We start from the raw sequence: 19,991 nt of genomic DNA on the forward strand, positions 1-19,991 counted from the left end.
CGAGAAAGCGACTAACTTAATTGTAAATGGTTCGTTCATTTCCTTTATCTGTAATACGGTGTATTCAATTTTCCGACTTAGTTTAGTGTAACCTCTTTGCTATAAATACTCTTTGGGTCTATTATCTCGAATATTTACTCTTCAATTAGAAGAAATGGATGCAAACAAAACGTTGGAAAGTAAAATAGAATTATTGCTGCATTTATTAGAAAAAGGAAAGGAGGTTCACGATGACGCTATTTTACACATGTTTATAGATAGCCTCAAAGTGAATGGTGAGTAACAAGACATATCTTGGCAGTAAGCTGATTATTGAATTTTTATGGGGACTGGAGTAGTATTCGGACAGTTTGAATTTTTTTTCATAAGACCCGCTGTCACATTTTATGATAATTTGCAAATAAAAGCCTCAATTCAGTGTGTGTCATTTGTGTTTTTGTGTTAAACAAATGTGAATTCGCATTCTGATTTTATTGATGTTGTCAAACCATGTCTGTTAATAATCGTTTGGTCTTAAATTGTACCCAGAAACTGCAGTTTTAAATCCTTTTAACACCTGTGTCTGTGAATGAAGCATCAATGTCAAATAATCCTACATGGTCTCTGTTTTGTTAGTTCTTCTTGAATGGTCTGAGTTTTTATGAGTACATACATACAGCTCAGTGTTCTTCTTGATAACACTAAATTCCAGAAGAACTTTTTGAATACTGACTAAATTCAATAACTCGGATATAATTTGCGATAGTAGGCACATTGGGAATGTACCTTTTCAGTTTCATTATCAAGTCCCTTTATTTGTTGAAAACTTTTAAAACTGGACGCAAAATTGAATAAAGCTTCATTACGTGGATTGAGTTAATTTTCAAATTAAATGCACTAAATATTTGGGACATCAATCACAGGAGCTGGTTTGAACATAGAGTGACTGTGCAAATGTAATGCACACTGGACATTATATCAAAACAAAGAATCTATTTGCAGTTTCACAACATAATTGATGATAATGATAAGCAATTGTAGTCGTGATGTACATGTATGTGTTTTTTTTTATTTTGTTAAAGTAATATTACTACTCAAAATCAACGAAAATTTCGTACAATATTTTGTAATATAAAGCTAAACAATTAAAAATCATTGTTCCGTATGGCCATTGTCGAAATTTCAACGCCAGATGTGGTCTGGTAAAATAGATGTTTGTGGATACAAAATGCTCGTTAACCAGGTTTTCCGAAGGAAAAAACTGGTTATTAGATTGGCGAATGCGGGCGGGCTGGCTGGCGGGCTGGCGGAATAAGCTTGTCCGGGCCATAACTATGTCGTTCATTGTCAGATTTTAAAATCATTTGGCACATTTGTTCACCATCATTGGACGGTGTGTCGCGCGAAATAATTACGTCAATATCTCCAAGGTCAAGGTCACACTTTGAGTTCAAAGGTCAAAAATGGCCATAAATGAGCTTGTCCGAGCCATAACTATGTCGTTCATCGTCAGATTTTAAAATCATTTGGCACATTTGTTCACCATCATTGGACGGTGTGTCGCGCGAAATAATTACGTCGATATCTCCAAGGTCAAGGTCACACTTTGAGTTCAAAGGTCAAAAATGGCCATAAATGAGCTTGTCCTGGCCATAACTATGTCATTCATTGTGAGATTTTAAAATCATTTGGCACATTTGTTCACCATCATGGGACGGTGTGTCCCACGAAAGAATCACGTCAATATCTCCAATGTCAAGGTCGCCACGACTAAAAATAGATTAAAAAAAAAAAAAAACTTATAAAGGGGGTTAATTTTTTTTGGTCATTTCAAAAGTTCAGTTTGAGTTTTCTCCCTTTATCAGATTTTTTTTTCACAATGAAAACCTGGTTTTGTGACAATTTTGTCCCTTGTTTTTATTATGGTTTTAACATGGTACCATTTTAGTGTTCGTGTGTTGTATCAATAGATATATTCGCAGGAAATTTACATGGAATTTATTGTGGTCACAAATAAATAAAAACTAGCATTTTGTATCTACAAAAATCTATGTAATCATACCACATCTAGCGTTGAAATTGTGGCTCTTGCTATAAGGAACACTGATTGTTTAGGTGTTAACTTTATTTTACGAAATACTTTATGAAATTTTCATTGATTTATAGAGACTTTAAAGGGGCCTTTTCACAGATTTTGGCATTTTTTTAACGTATTCATTAAATGCTTTATATTGATAAATGTAAACATTGGATCATAAAAGCTCCAGTAAAAAATCAAGAAAAAAACTAAAAAAGCGACAAAAGAACATTGCCCGGAGCAGGTTTCGAACCAGTGACCCCTGGAGTCCTGCCAGAGTCCTGAAGTAAAAACGCTTTAGCCTACTGAGCTATTCCGCCGAGTACACATTTTGATGTATTTTATACCTTATATAAGCAATCTTCGTAGTTTCACAAAATTTAACGACAAAAACAGAACTCTCCAAATTATTCAATCGTTTCGCGTTGCAACGCTTTATAATTTTTAGGTTTTAAAATCGTCAAAAGATGCATATAATGGCTATATTAGAGCATGGTTAATGTTCAGTATTACTGTTTCCTCACAAATATCATAACTAAAAAGAAAAATTACGAATCTGAAACAACTTTTTTCAATTTTGTCAATTTACCAAAGCGTGAAAAGATCCCTTTAAACATGTCCGACAAATACAGATTAAGGGATAAATTTAACTTTATGAGGTAATATGCTTATGATTATGTCATTTGAAAGTTGCTGTGAAATGTCTTACATGCGGGTGAATAAACAAACCCAATCCCACCATTTCAAAACTTTGAGGCAACATCATTTATTAAATCCATCTAAAATATGACTGCCAAATGTTGGCAACCATCTTGAATTGTTGATCATGCATGATGCAAGCAATATGATACCTTTTTTGTATTAAAAGACAATCTTGTGGCACACCGAAACAACAGAAAAAAAATCCAATTATAAGCGGTGTTTTGTGAACTGTAAATCACACAATAACAATTTGCACATTTCAGGAGTGTAGTAAGCCATTTCAGGCCCTGTAAATCCTCCTATGCCTGCAGTCCTTACCTTGTTCAAAACATGTTTTCATCATCAACATACTTAAATGAACATATTTCAAATTAGGCTACAGTTTTCAAAAGCTCTTTACTGCTACCTCTTATTGCACTATACCCACTGATAGTATGTTATGCAATCAAGCATGAATATTTTAATTTCAGTTACACAAGAAACTGACAAAATACTTCCGGTGCTGTTTAATTTTTTTAATAACATCGCCAGCAGAACATCAGAATGTCAAGATGGACAGGCAGCCATTGTTGCTCTACAGATTGCCACCTGGCTGGCAAGTTCAAAGTAGGATGTGTAGCATTATTCCAATTAAATGTTATTGCAACAAATATATATATTGCAACAAAGCCTGCATGCTCAGCTGGTAGAGGGCTGGCCAGTCAATCTACTGAGCCGCATTCTATGAAAACTAGGCCAAATGCTTGTGCAGTAAGTGTCCTTCCTGATTAGGATAGGTGGTTCTGGGTCAACACTTAATGCACATGCGTTAAGCCCAGTTTTCCTAGAACGCAGCTCTGCTGATCATGAATAGTTTAAATCACAGCCTGGGGGCATAACATATGTGACTTGCCATCCAATAGCTTTGAAGGCTATTTTCCCTTATTCTGAGATTCAGCAGTCAGTTACTGTCATAAGCATTTGCATTATGTTTACCTTGCATTTTTGCTAACTTTATCACTTGTTTCTAGAAAAGAGGTTACCAGCACGATTACATGTAATTCTTTTCAATTTTAAAATTACAAACAATATTAACTGTTAGTTAAACTTAATATTCCATGTATAGGTGAAGGTAATTTACAATCATTTATTTGGTTTTGCTTCCTGCAATTATATGTGTACTGTACATTCATTCAAATTATTGCAGCCCTGGTTCCCAAACTCTTTTGCCAGTTGCATGGCCCCATGTCGTGGATCTCGTTAGCAAGTTTTGGAGTTGGCTTCCAAGTATCACAAGTGATGTCTCCGTACTGACTGCCTTATATTGTTGCTGCAAGGAAATGAGCCATCATGTGGATGGATTGCAGTTCTTTGCAAATAAAGAGACTGGTAAATAATCACTGTGCTGTAAATGGATTTCATTATGGTTGAAAATGAATATTGTGCTTGTTTTAATTGCTTAAATGTACAAAAAAATCATGTTATTATATTATAAACCCACATGTTACAATTTGTAATTGCTTATTTACAAATTAAAAGTAGAATTGTTAATTTATTATATAGAAAGTAAATTAAATTCCTTTATCCATGATTTATAAAAAAAATTATTCCATTTTTTTAAGTTCTTTTTATAGTACACAAGTACACACATTTTGTATCAACATGTACATGTATGTACAGAAAAGATGAAAGTTTTTTTAGTAACTATGAAATAAGTTAGTTCTGAAATACAATTTGTTTGTATTTAAACGGCTGTATGCATAATCTTTTACTGTACATTTGTCATTGTAGAAATAATTCAGAATTGCATAAGTACAACTGAGTCAGGGCTGTTTTTGAGGAGTGCAAAATGCAAGTTTTCAGCGGAACTGATTGTAAACGCGATGGAAGAAAGCGATTATTGTGGTTTTGGAAGCAGATTGCTTGAGAAGATTGTAGACAAACTGCGTGGGAACAGTAAGGAATACATGTTTGACATTGGCTAAAACTCTCTTTATAAATATGTTCATCCTGTCCTAAACATGCCGAAACAAAAAAAACATAAAAGTGTATACACCCATAATTTAAGTTTGTCAATTTTTTATTCCTCACCTTAGCATGAAAGGGTATCTTTTGAAATGTTTCTATGTCTGGCGTCTGTTGTTGTGCAGTATGTGCTGTGCATTGTCTGTCAAACTGTAGCTTGTTTACAATCTTAAGGCCACATTATCTTTGATGAAACTTAGATTTATTATGCCCCCCTTCGAAGAAGAGGGGATATATTGTTTTGTGTATTGTCGGTCCGCCGGTCGGTCCGTCCACCAGATGGTTTCCGGATGATAACTCAAGAACGCTTAGGCCTAGGATCATGAAACTTCATAGCTACATTGATCATGTCTGGCAGATGACCCCTATTAATTTTCAGGTCACTAGGTCAAAGGTCAAAGTCAAAGTGACTCTAAATAGTAAAATGGTTTTCTGATGATAACTCAAGAATGCTTACGCCTAGGATCATGAAACTTCATAGGTACATTGATCATGACTGGCAAATGACCCCTATTGATTTTCAGGTCACTAGGTCAAAGGTCAAGGTCACAGTGACTCGAAACAGTGAAATGGTTTCCGGATGATTACTCAAGAACGCTTACGCCTAGGATCATGAAACTTCATAGGTACATTGATCATGACTGGCAGATTATCCCTATTGATGTTCAGGTCACTAGGTCAAAGGTCAAGGTCACAGTGACTCGAAATAGTAAAATGGTTTCTCGATGATAACTCAAGAATGCTTACGCCTAGGATCATGAAACTTCATAGGTACATTGATAATGACTGGCAAATGACCCCTATTGATTTTCAGGTCACTAGGTCGAAGGTCAAGGTCACAGTGACTCGAAATAGTAAAATGGTTTCTGGATGAATACTCAAGATTGCTTACGCCTAGGATCATGAAGCTTCATAGGTCCATTGATCATGACTGGCAGATGACCTCTATTAATTTTCAGGTCACTAGGTCAAAGGTCAAGGTCACAGTGACTCGAAACAGTAAAATGGTTTCCTTATGATAACTCAATAATAATAAGGCCAAGGATCATAAAATTTCATAGGTATATTGATCATAATTGGCAGATGACCCCTAATGATTTTCAGGTCACTAGGTCAAAAGTCAAGGTCACAGTGACAAAAAAACGTATTCACACAATGGCTGCCACTACACCTGACAGCCCATATGGGGGGTGGCATGCATGTTTTACAAAAGCCCTTGTTTTGACAATGTCTAAGCCCGGATCAAAATTTGGTTAAATGTGTCAAAAACTGGGTCATCATGTCACATCTTGTCACAATTCTAGAAGCCACTTCTTATTTTACTTTAGCTAGAATGTTTATTGTGACAATATCTATGCCAAGATAGATTCTTGGTCATGTACTTCCAAAAACAAAAACATGAGGTCAAATTTGAGACAAACATTGTTACAACTCAAGAAGCCACCTTTATTACTCAATTCGAATGAAAGTGTAAACTTGGTCACAATCATTATATTGACAAAATCTAGGTTAAATTTGAATCTTGGTTAGGTGTGTCAAATAATAAGGTCTTTAGGTCAAATCTTAGGAAAATCACTATAGAAGCCACATTTATGACTTAATCTTAATGAACGTTGTCAGAATATTTATCTTCACAATATCAAGGCTGTGTTTTAATATGAGTCAATTTGGGTCAAAATCAAGGTCACTAGGTCACAATTGTGTATACTTGAACTCAGGTGAGCGCTCCAATATCATAATTGCTCTGTTTTTAAGTTTTTATGGATTAGAACAAAAGCTAGATGCTTCTCCAAAGAGTAATATACAAAATACAATGTATTTGCTGAATCAACAGCAAGCATTAAATAAAATTATCCACAATTCATTTTTTGATGCATTGATCATTCTTGACCTGATGGATATTGAATACCCCTTTATGCTGTGCTATATCAACTCTTTACATTCATGAAATGTAGATATGCATTAGCATAAGTGTTTCTTGATTTAAGAGATACAAGCTGAAAAATGTGGCCAGAGCGCATCCCAGGTAGCAGAATCCTTGAAGGACATGTGTTCAATACTTTCCTCTGTGTGTGGGCGGTCTGAACCAGCATGCACATATATTGTCAGCCATGACACATTCCTTGCCAATCTGATGTCATGGAGATTCACAGAGAACATGGCATGCTTTTCAGCGGTATCAGATGTCCTGGCTTTACTGATAGACAAAAAGTATTTGTTTTGTTTGCTTATCATTACAAAATAGAATAAGTTATAATATAATCAATATATTTTTTCATGCTGAAGAAAAAAGAAGTCTCATTATATACTTGCTTATAAAACAGAATAATAACTGAAGTGTTTTCTCATGAACAAACTGTTCTGAAGAATTCTTAGCTGCTGTGCATGAAGTATAAAGTGCCATTTAACCTTATTTTGATGAGCAAATTGTATTTAATAAATCCTTTTATCTGATGAATACAAAGTCTTTTCTAAATTATCGTAATACTTGATGGTCAACAAAAGGTGATGGTAACTAAAACAATTTTTTTAATGATAAACCTGGTGTTATTTTTTTTGTCTTTTGCTGATCAACCCAATTTTATTAGTAAATTATATTTTCTTATTATAAACCTAAACAACTTAAACAATATAATTATTAACTCGTAGTATTTTCTGAGTTGAAGTTAGTTTATGATTATAAATTAAATCCTCATTAACAGTTTTCTTGTATGTCATGTCTAATAAAGACGTGTTTTGATAAGTCTCTGATGGTTAAACCATTATAAACCGTTTAATAATGTGAGCCTGTATATGAGCTTTAATATATTTTTGAGGCTAAATAAAGAATAAATCACTGAGCAGAACAAGAAAAAATATCACTGCTAAATCACTGCTACCTCACCCACTATGTCATTTCCAGCCTTCCTGAGGTTCAGCAAGCAGTGTCAGCTCTTCTGTCTAACCTCTGCATTGAAGGATCTGTACAGAAAAGTTTGCTGTTAGCAAAAGTTTGGTAGGTACACATGTTTGTTTATATTGCTTCCTGTTGTCAATACCCGTCCATATTTGACTCACTAGTCTAGCATTAAATTCAATATTGAATGTGTTTGAATATGCTTATTAGCATAATTTTTATTTGTAATAAATATACGTAATTTATTTAAATACATGCATTGTAAAATATTCTTTAAAGTCTGTATATAATCTTTATTGAATAAAAACGATCTTATTATATGAACATGTACTTTACCAACTATTTTTATTGAACACATGCGAACCCCGTATCTTTCAATCTGACCCATTTTGCCTCCCACTCTGGTCCAGGTTACCTCCCACTCTGGTCCAGGTTACCTCCCAATCTGGTCAAGGTTACCTCCAAATCTGGTCCAGGTTACCTCACAATCTGGTCCAGGTTACCTCCAAATTAGGCCCAGGTTACCTCCCAATCTTGCCCAGGTTAACTTTCAATCTGACCCAGGCTACCTCTCAATCTGGTCCAGGTAACCTTCCAATCTTGTGCAGCTTACTATCCAATCTTGCCCAGGTTACCCCAAATCTGGTCCAGTTTACCTCCTAATCTGTAGAGCTGCAACGATTCGATCCGATTCATCGAAAATCGATTCGAAATGCTTCGATTCGATTACGATACCAAACCTACCAAATTCGATTCGATTCTTTAACATTTATACATATATATATACATTGATACGTAAAACGCGCTGTATTCTGACTATTGACACAGGAAGGTGTAGGTTTTATCTTTACCTGTAATTACGACGCGCGCGATTGGTTGCTTATTACTTTAGTCATCCAATCAATAAGCCCGTTACGTTCTACTTTCGGAAAAAGCGTCAAAATGGCTGAACAAGTTGTTGCCGACAAATTGAAATTATCAGATGCGCCTAAGAAGCTAAAATCAAAAGTGTGGCAGTATTTTGGGTTTCGGGATGGTAGCCCTACCAATAAAGCAACGTGTAAACTGTGCTTCACGGATGTGGCGTACGCTAAGTCCGGCTCAACCACTAATCTAATTTAATGCAATATGTCAAACGCAAACATAACGTTGATTTAGCAAGACAAAGAGGTCGCACAAGTGCAACTACTCAAGTCGCCAGCCAGAAAATTAGTTCTATTTCTGTTGGAGTTTTGTTAAGTTTATTAGAGAATGTGATTTGTCCTACAGGTACCAGGTGATGCTGTCATGGCACAGTGGTAGACATGCTTATAGCGGTTTTGGGTAAAGGTGTAATAGTGATAGTACTACCATTCAACTGATTCCAGATACGTTCTTATGATTATTTATTTATTTTTTATATTATTGTGTAATCAACACAATCTTCTAGTCAGAAGTTTTTATATTAAAATTGAGTCCTAATTTGCTATTCTTTTTTATGTGTTTTATTGAAATCACATTTGAACAGAAATGTTAGTTTTGATGCATAAGAGTGAATATATGATAAAACTAGGTTTGGAGACGAATCGAATCGAAAAAATCGGTATCGGAGTGTCTGACATCGAAATCGAATCGAATCGAGCTGTTGGTGAATCGTTGCAGCTCTACTAATCTGGTCCAGGTTACCTCCCAATCTGGCCTAGGTTACCTCCCAATCTGGGCCAAGGTTAATTCCCAATCCTGTCCAGGCTACCCTCCCAATCTGGTCCAGGTTACCTCCCAATCTGGCCCAGGTTTCCTCCCAATCTGGCCCAGGTTAACTCCCAATCTGATCCAGGTTACCTCCCCATCTCGTCATGGTTACCTCCCAATCTGGTCCAGATTGCCTCCAAATATGGCCCAGGTTACCTACCAATCTTGTCCAGGTTATCTCCCAATCAGTCCAGGTTACTTCCCAATTTTGTCCATGTTACCTCCAATCTTGTCTAGGTTACCTCCCAAATTGGTCCAGGTTACCTTCCAATCTGGTCAAGGGTACCTGTCAATCAGGTCCGGTTTATCTCCCAATCTTGTCAAGGTTATCTCCCAATCTTGTCCAGGTTAACTCCCAATCTGGTCCTGGTTACATTCCAATCTGATCCAGGTTACCTCCAAATCTGGTCCTGGTTACCTCCCAATCTCTTCCAGGCTACCTACCAATCTGGCCCAGCATACCTCCCAATCTTGTCCAGGTTACCTCCCAATCTGGTTAAGGGTACCTCCCAATCTTTTCCATGTTAACTCCATTCTGGTCAGGTTACCTACCAATCTTGTCCTGGTTTAACTCCCAAAGTAGTCCAGCTTATCTCACAATCTTGTCCAGGTTACCTCCCAATCTTGTCTAGGTTACCTCCCAATTTGGTCCAGGTTACCTCCCAATCAGGTCCGTGTTACCTCCCAATCTTTTCCAGGTTAACATCAATCTGGTCCAGGTTACCTCCCAATCTTGTCCAGGTTACCTCCCAGTCTGGTCAAGGGTACCTCCCAATCTTGTCCAGGTTAACTCCCAATCTGGTCCAGGTTACCTCCCAATCTTGTCCAGGTTACCTCCCTATCTTGTCCAGGTTACCTCCAAATCTGGTCCAGGTTACCTCCCAATCTTGTCCAGGTTATCTCTAATTCTGGTCCAGGTTACCTCCCAATCTTGTCCAGATTTCCACCCAATCTTGTCCAAGTTAACTCCCCATCTGCTCCAGGTTACCTCCCTATCTTGTCTAGGTAACCTCCCAATCTGGTCCAGGTTACCTCCCAATCTTGTCAAGGTTACCTCCCAATCTGGTCCAGGTTACCTCCCAATCTTATCCATGTTACTACCCAATTTGGTCTAGGTTTACTTCCAATCTTGTCTAGGTTACCTCCCAATCTGTTTCGGATTCCACCAAATGTGCACAATTTGGTTGTTTATGAGTTTGCAGACCGAGTATTTTGCATATTCGTGGTATGGGCACAGTGAAAGTAAATTTGTGAAATTTTTTGTCCGGCCCATATGTATTGTCACAATTTGTTGGTGATGGTATTTTGAAACAAGTTGTAGCAACAACAAAAAATCCAATTGGACCAAAGGAATTAATTTGTTTGCTTTAACGTAAAGTTTTCAATGATCACTTGAATTGTGTGAATATTCCTTTCGTAATATATGTATAAAGTGGATTAGATGTTTCTGACCCGTTATATATGTATATAGCGGATTAGATGTTTCTGACCCATTTCTTAATCATGCGTTATTGAATTCCAAAATAATTAGAACTAATGTGATCACCATATTTGTACCACATGTTGCATTAATCGACTTGTTTCCATCAAGGTCAATTTTCAAACTTAATAAAGCTAAAAAACGTGCAATGTTAGAGAACTTTATAAACGCCTTTCATTAAACTTGAATTTACCTTTTCAGGGATTTGAAATATATTTAAATTCATCTATTTTTATTGTTGTCTGTAGCATTTAGTTGGAGAATCCGTTTCTTACTGGCAGTTTTCTAGTTTAGTCCTTATCTTAACACATGTTTCTAGTTGTATATGAATTAATTTATACTCTAGGGAATAAAAGCGGTATATTTGTATAATAATTGTAACCCATGTTTTTTTTTTCATATTTGCAGCATTGGAAATAGACAATCTCACCTTTCCTTATCTGCTAAATCCGTATTCATGCAACCATTAAGGTTCTTTGCTAATGAAGAATGGATGAAGACATTTGGGCCGGCAGTGAATGAGAAAAAGCCGCAGTGTGATGAGATGGAAAATTCAGAAAATGGCACTATTTTGCCATGTTTCAAGAATGATTTTCTGATCTCTCTTCTGAATAAGAAGACATTATGGTCTCACCTTATGTGTGTTTGTATTGGAAAAGCAGCCAATTATGAAGTTGTAAGTACTTTTAGCTCTGTTAGAGCTACAAGTGGCTATTTTTGCTGATGGCTTATAAAAAATTCCTAAATTGGTATAGTCCATGTCATATTTCAAATTTGTATTGAAGATTACTACTGTGCGTCAATAGTGATTGTTAACATGTATGATGCTAAAGTGTAACAAAAATATAATTACTTATGGCCTCCATTCTTTTATAATTTCCAAACGTTGAAGCTATGCCCTGAATTTTTAGCTTGATTGATTTTATTAAAAACAATAGCAGTGCTTAAAGGCTGTCTTTATGCAGTAAACAATTATAAAGTTAATGTCTGCTTTAACTTTTGTGAGCGCCTTATTTCTGGGATCCGTCGTCATGTGGCTTACGTTGTCAACTTTTTGCTCGTTACCACTCTAACAGCAACATTTTTTGTCCAATCTTGAAACAACTTCGTCAGAATGTTTATCTGGGCAAAGCCGAGTTGGGATATGGGTCACCTGATCAACCAGGTCGAATCTTTGGGGAAAAAAACACTCCAGAGGCTTTATTAATGACTCAATCTGGATGAAGCAAGAATGTTAATATTGAAATTATATAGGATAAGTTCGAATCTGAGTCACGTACGTCTAAAAAGTAGGTCACAAGTCAAGTATTTTTAGCTCGGCTGTTTTCGGAGAAAACCCGAGATATTGTCATAGCCAGCTTGTCGTCCGCCGTCAGCCGTCCGCCGTAGGCGTCGTGCTAAAACCTTAACATTGGCTTTAAAATCAAAGTGCTTCCGCCTACAACTTTGAAACTTCATATGTAGATGCACCTTGATGAGTTCTACACGCCACACCCATTTTTGGGTCACTAGGTCAAAGGTCAAGGTCACTGTGACCTCTAATATAAAACTTTAACATAGGCTCTAAAGTCAAAGTGCTTCCACCTACAACTTTGAAACTTCATATGTACATGTAGATGCACCTTGATGAGTTCTACACGCCACTTTTTTGGTCACTAGGTCAAAGGTCAAGGTCACTGTGACCTCTAGTATAAAACTTTAACATAGGCTGTTCACTGTGACCTCTAAAAAAAAAAAAAATTCTGACAAGCTTTCGCAGCCGAGCGTGGCACCTGTTATGCGATGCTCGTGTTACAAAATCTTTCCATTCTAGAGGCAGTCTTTTTGAAACTTTGTCAGAATGTTTATCTTGCCAATATCAAGGTAATGTTTGAATCTTGGTCGAGTGCTTCTAAAAACTAGGTTACCAGGTCAAATCTTAAAAGCCTTGTTACCAATCTAGATCCCACATTGTTTACTCAGTCTCACTAAAACTTGGTCAAAATGATTATCTCGATAATATAAAGGCCCAATGTGTATTTGGGTCAAGTGTGATAAACAACTAGATATTGTTTTCAACAATTGTTTTTTCGTGAACTCAGGTGAGCGCTAAAGGGCCATGATGTTCATCTTGTTAATTTTTAGACTTCTCTCTAAATCAAGAATAAAACCAGATAGTTTACGAAACTTAGTACATTGGTAAAAACAAAGCAGTCAACGTCAACTATAATGTGAAATACGGCTTCTTTTCAAATTTTTATGCCCCCGAAGGAGGGCATATAGTGATCGGACTGTCCGTCTGTCCGTCACACTTTGCGTTTAGGTTTAGAAAAATGCTCATAACTTCTTTGTCGCTTCAGATAGCAATTTCATATTTGGCATGCATGTGTATATGGACAAGGCCTTTCCATACGCACACATATTTTGACCCCTGTTACCTTGACCTTGAACTTAGGGTCCACGTTTAGGTTTCGAAATCTGTGTTTAGGTTTCGAAAAAAAGCTCATAACTTCTATCAAGCGTTTATAGGGGGCATAAGTCATCCTTTGGTGACAACTCTTTTTTATTATACTTGAGCAACTGAAAATAATTTTGGTAAATTGATACGTTTGTTGTTACCAATACCCTTTGTATTATAAATAACTGCTTATTTTAAGCTTCAACAAATGGAACTTCATTAACTTGGCTTCAGGATTTGCATAAAGAAATTGGCAAGCTGTTAAAGAGAACGGTAAAGCCTTTTTCCACAGAGACTCTCGCCAGTCAGCGGTGTTTTGTTAACAACGAGAAGCTGCAGTCTGAATGCCTGAAGTACTTCCTCCACAACAAGAAAGGTACATATCATTAAAATTATTTCGTTCTATTTTGTGTCATATTTTTGTTTGTTCAACTATTTATTTGCAATTTTAGATACATTAGTATACAAATTACCGGTGATCAAGTCATGACATTTTTATAATAATAATGATGACTAAAATGCTATTTCGTGTTGGTCACATTCTGTCATTATCATGAACTTTACAATTTAATTCTGCTACTTCGTGTTGGTCACATTCTGTTGTTATCATTTACTTTACAATAACGCTGCTATTTCATGTTGGTCACATTCTGTAGTATGCATGAATTAAACATTAATACATGTACTGCTATTTAGTGTTGAACACATTCTGTAGTTTGTTCGAATTTAACAATAAAACTTCCATTGTGTGTTGGTCATGTTTTGGAGTCTGCATCATTTTAACGTCAATTTTTGTTGGTCACATTTTGAAGTATGCATTTCGTTGCTTTTATCAAACAGTAAAAATATGTCACCAGAATATATGGTTCACTCATTTTTTAGCTCTCGGTTTGCCTTTTTTCTTGGATTTGGTATCTTCCGTCGAGACCATTCTGCAAAGTGGGCGGCTGGACACAGTGGTATGTAGAGCGTGCACTAATAAATGCCATACATTATCATCAGTTAAATTGTAAATATTCCATTTGGCCATGATATCAGTCAATTTATTCGAGAGTAAATTTGATATTCGATGTACTATGATAGATTTTATTTTCAATTTAAACTGCTTTAAAAATGTTGGAAGTAGCGTACAAGGAGCACATTCTGCTTAATATGCATTCTGTTTAAATGTAAGGTTTAATGAAATGCAAGTCTTACAGAGTTCTGCGCATGGCCATGTTGATCATTTCATTTTAACATCTTGGGTTTTTCATAAATACCAAATAAATACCAACTGGTCACATTTTTCTGTAATGGACTCGGTCCATCACAATCGGTGTTAAGCCGGGATTGACGCCAGTTAATTCTTTTCATTAGCAACAGCAACCTAATGTATTGAAAAAAGACAAATTAGTTCTTCGGTTCTAATTAATATTGTAATGTTTGTTAATATCAATTGTTCAAAGGGACACGTTTTGCTGTACTCTTTTTAGCTTTGCTGTGCACAATGTGCTCATGGTGAACTTTTGTGATCGCCTATTGTCTGTCGTGCGTTGTGCTGTGTCAACATTTGGCTTGTTAACACTCTCATGACTCTAGATGCCACATTTATTGTCCGATCTTTATTAAATTTGGTCAGAAGATTTTTGCAGGTTATATTTTGGACGAGTTCGAAAATGGTTCTGGTTGGTTAAAAATTATTGCAGCCAAGGGACGGGGCATGTATTCCTAATATGGCTATAGTAAAACCTTGTTAACACTCTAGAGGCCACATTTATTGTCCGATCATCGTGAATCTTGATTTGTCCTAACAAAATCTTGGAGGAGTTTGAAATTGGTTTAGGTTGGTTGAAAAACATGGCTGCTGAGTTTGAAAATGGTTCTGGTCTGTAGAAAAACATAGCAGCCAAGGAGGCATTTTTCCTTATATGGCTATAGTATAAACTTCTTAACAGTCGAGTTATATAAATCCTCATAAAATGAGCGATGTAGTCCATGATGTTCCTATTGATCAAAATTACCCGCGTATTTATGTGTTGTGAGAGTAATGCGACGCATGTTGAAGGTACACAAAGCATGCATGGATTGCCTTACAAAATGGCTACCGGAAGTCCTTGCAAAGACAGAAAATCAAGAAGCCTTGGACAGCATCTCGGGTCATTTGCAGTGTCATCTATCGGCTGTCTGCTGGGAAGTCAGAGACACCGCGCTGGAATTCATCGGACGTCTACTTCAGGAATACCCTGGTTCGTTTTAGCTAGATATTTCAGCATGAAAATTGCTTATGGATTTCCATTCCAAATCTGTATTAAAATAAAGTCATTGGACAAGTTTGGTATTAATCGAAGATTTAACAAGTGCGAGGCTTTAGTTTTTATACATTCTTTCATTCAACTCGATTATATGGGCAGGTTTATAATCTATTGGCTGTTACAAATGATTTGGTGGTGATATAATCTACATTGTATGCCCGAGTTTTATTGTTTTGTTTTCCTGGATGTCGGTCGGTCTGTTGGTCTGTCTGTAGGCCAGTTCATTTCCGATCAATAACTTGTGAACGGATAGACCATTTGGCTTGATAATAACCATGTGCATTTGCCTTTGCCATTAAATTACCCCTATTAAAATATATTAAAATATAGGTCAAAAGTCAACGTCACTGTCACTCTTAGAGTGAAAATTTTTCCCATCAATAACTTGTGAACAGATTGAACAATTGACTTGATACTTCCCATGTACATTGGCCTTTGCCATTAGATGATCCCTAGTGAAATTGGGGTCACTAGGTCAAAGGTGAAGGTCACTGTCACACTTAGAGTGAAAATTGTTTCCGATCAATAACTTGTGAACAGAGGAACTGATTGGCTTGATACTCCCCATGTGCTTTGGAGTTGGAGGAAGATGGCCCCTATTGAAATTGAGGTCACTAAGTCAAAGGTCAAAGTCACTGTCACACTAAGTGTGAAAGTGTTTTTGATGAATAACTTGTCAACTGATTCACTGATTGGCTTGATACCAGCCATGTGAATAGGCCTTGGACAGTAGATGGCCACTTTTGAAATAGGGGTTACTAGGTCAAAGGTCAGGGTCAGTGTCACAATAAGTGTGAAATAAGTTTTTAATCAATTATTCGTAAACAAATTGACCAATTGACTTGATACTTCACATATGCATTTGCATTGGACAGTAGATGACCCCTTTTGAAATTGGGGTCACTAGTTTGAAACCCTGGGGGGAGGGCATATGTCTATGACCACAGAGCTTGTGTTTGTGTGTCTGTGTGTTTATCAATTATTGGCATTTTAGGTAAATACAACTTCAAACGTATTCACCTTCCAAGGAGAGCTATAATACAGATTACAGTGTGAAGACGTCACAGTCTGAAAATGATTGTGTATCCACTGAATCGGATAGAAAATCAATACGCAATCCCACAGTTTCATTTTCTGTAATGTTTTCAACTTTGTTCTACTGTTTGTGTGTCAACAGAAGACTCCAATATCCATGACTGGTTGACGAGTCATTGCCTGCACACACAAGTGTGGCTGTCACTAGAAGACGGAGAAAGTTATGTGCGCGGAGCAGCCCTTACGTCGTTGTCACAAATTGTCCAAATTGACAACATTTGCTCCTCTCTACGCAGTCAGCTTGGACTTAGTTTGGTAGGTAGAAGCTACAGAATGGATTAAGTGGTTTCTGACATTTTTATGCCCCCGAAGGAGGGCATATAGTGATTACACTGTCCGCCTGTCTGTCCGTCTGTCTGTCTGTCACACTTTGCGTTTAGGTTTCGAAAAATGCTCATAACTTCTATGTCGCTCCAGATGTAGCCTTCATATTTGGTATGCATGTGTATATGTACAAGGCACACCATACGCATACACATTTTGACCCCTTTGACCTTGACCTTGAACTTAGGGTCAGTGTTTAGATTTCGAAATCTGCGTTTAGGTTTCGAAAAATGCTCATAACTTCTATCAAAGCGTTTTTCGGGGGGCTTTTGTCATCCTATGGAGACAGCTCTTGTTTTTTAATTTATATACTCTATATTATATTGAATTAAACATATTCGAGCTATTGTTTGGTTTCTTGTCATATATAAAGGAGCTCTCACCGATTGCGCAATTCGTCCCCTGCTCATGCAACTATCCCTATAATTACAGGAAGATATAATAGCAAAGGTTGCAGAGGTTCTTCACACAGACAGTGAAGGATTTGCAAGAAGAGCGGCAGTGAAATGCTTTGTGGATTGGTCAAAGTTAACATGGTTCTCTGCTGATGCCAAATCTGAAATAAGAACCTACATATTAAGAGCAAAAGACGACTTCGATTGGGAGGTAAAATGTTCGTTGTTGGACTATGTAGATAATTGGTTAGCATCTGAGACGCTTGGTTGGCTAAATGAACATCTACCAGGCGTTGCGAGGGTCATTTCATTTGATCAAGATGTGGAGCGTTGTTTTGTAAGCATTGGTCAGTTTGACAGAATGTGTGAAGATGGCCTCGTTGATGTTTTGATTCACTGCTTGAAAGACTATGACGATAAAGTAACTGAAAAGGCTTCATTGTTGATCAATAAACTTGTATCTAGCATAGCGTGCGATATTTCGAATCTCGACATTGAAGTGTTGGGCGGAGTAACAGATATCACAGGTGGGGATGACATAAGGCACGTTAAGGCAACTACAAATGAGAATGCAGCAAATGAGCAAACAAAACAACGAGTTGACGCCAAGACGGGTTTGTCTGCTTCAAATTATCCCGATCTCTGGAAACAATTACTGGGGGCATATTTGTCAATTGCTGCTACAAAACATCAGGCGGATCCAAAGGAGCACTTACTCAGCATTGTTGATGACATTATATCTTCTTTAGACAGAACTGCGAACGATAGTGATGATGAGAATAATGCGGTTGATTGCTACTAGTTATCGACATTGTAGTTTAGTAGTCGGTTTGTAGTTAAATAAAATATTATTTTTAATGAGTTGTGCATTATTTTTTTATTTGCCAATTGTTCTTGTTGTACAGGTATTCCTGTTCAAATATATGTATATAAGAGTTACATTTCATTCGTATAAAACACCTTTTTTTAATATAATAAAATATACAGCATTAATTAAGAACTGTTTACATGTATATAATAACGCTAATTAAGCAAAATGCTTTGCATTGTTGACACTAGGTATCCAGACCCGTACCTAGTTCCTGGGCCTAGGTGCCCGCCCCCTCCCAGGTGGCTGTCGAGTTAGGAATTTTTAGCTCATCTATTTTTTGAAAAAAAATTATGAGCTATTGTCATCACCTTGGCGTCGGCGTTGGCTTGTGCGTCCGGTTAAGTTTTGCGTTTAGGTCCACTTTTCTCAGAAAGTATCAATGCTATTGCATTCAAACTTGGTACACTTACTTACTATCATGAGGGGACTGGGCAGGCAAAGTTAGATAACTCTGGCGTGCATTTTGACAGAATTATGTGCCCTTTTTATACTTAGAAAATTGAAAATTTTTGTTAAGTTTTGCGTTTAGGTCCACTTTTCTCAGTAAGTATCAATGCTATTGCATTCAAACTTGGTACACTTACTTACTATAATGAGGGGACTGGGCAGGCAAAGTTAGATAACTCTGGCGTGCATTTGACAGAATTATGTGCCCTTTTTATACTTAGAAAATTGAAAATTTTGGTTAAGTTTTGTGTTTAGGTCCATTTGATTCCTTAAGCATCAAAGCTATTGCTTTCATACTTGCAACAGTTACTAACTATCATAAGGGGACTGTGCAGGCAAAGTAATGTAACTCTGACTGGCATTTTGACAGAATTATGTGCCCTTTTTATACTTAGAAAATTGAAAATTTGATTAAGTTTTGTGTTTAGGTCCACTTTATTCCTACAGTTTCAAAGCTATTGCTTTCATACTTGCAACACTTATTAACTATCATAAGGGGACCGTGCAGGCAAAGTTATGTAACTCTGACTGGCATTTGAACAGAATTATGGGCCCTTTATACTTAGAAAATTGAAAATTTGGTTAAGATTTATGTTTTGGTCCACTTTACCCCTAAAGTATCATAGATATTGCTTTCATACTTGGAACACTCACAAACTATCATAAGGGTACAGTAAAAGGACAAGTTGCATAACTCTGGTTGTCATTGTTACGGAATTATGGCCCTTTTTTGACTTAGTAACTTTTAATATATGGTTAAATTTTGTGTTTCGATCCACTTTACTTCTTAAGTATCAAGGCTATTGCTTTCAAACTTCAAATACTTTCATGCTATCATGAGGTTACTGTACCTGGCAAGTTGAATTTTACCTTGACCTTTGAATGACCTTGACTCTCAAGGTCAAATTATTAAATTTTGCTAAAATTGCCATAACTTCTTTATTTATGATTAGATTTGATTGATACTTTGACGAAACTACTCTTACCTGACATACCACAATAGACTCCACCCAAACCATCCCCCGTGCCCTCCCCCCCCTCCCCCCCTCCCCCCCTTATTATTTTTTTTTTTAAGATCATCTCACAAATGACCACCACACCCTCACACTATACCCCCACCCCCCCCCCCCCCCCACCCCACCCCACCAATTTTTTTTTATTTTTATTTTATTTATTTTTTATTTTTTAAGATCATCTCACAAATTACCACCACACACCCTCACACTATACCCCCCCCCCCCCAATTTTTTTTAAAACGGTTA

The 19,991-nt window shown here is 36.8% G+C and overlaps 1 protein-coding gene across 1 annotated transcript; it reads left to right on the forward strand.

Annotated features, from left to right (window-relative positions):
- The first annotated feature begins 116 nt into the window (after positions 1 to 116).
- Positions 117 to 18,272, forward strand: LOC127868841 (uncharacterized). Its single transcript, XM_052410926.1, has 12 exons — positions 117 to 275; positions 3,229 to 3,364; positions 3,945 to 4,126; positions 4,529 to 4,693; positions 6,751 to 6,973; positions 7,665 to 7,757; positions 11,278 to 11,545; positions 13,541 to 13,682; positions 14,189 to 14,265; positions 15,351 to 15,531; positions 16,775 to 16,947; positions 17,449 to 18,272. The coding sequence occupies exons 1-12, from the start codon at positions 155 to 157 to the stop codon at positions 18,211 to 18,213; spliced, it is 2,526 nt and encodes an 841-aa protein (XP_052266886.1). The 5' UTR covers positions 117 to 154; the 3' UTR covers positions 18,214 to 18,272.
- Positions 18,273 to 19,991: the final 1,719 nt, after the last annotated feature.

Source organism: Dreissena polymorpha, chromosome 2, assembly GCF_020536995.1.
Source record: "Dreissena polymorpha isolate Duluth1 chromosome 2, UMN_Dpol_1.0, whole genome shotgun sequence".
NCBI lineage: Eukaryota > Metazoa > Mollusca > Bivalvia > Myida > Dreissenidae > Dreissena > Dreissena polymorpha.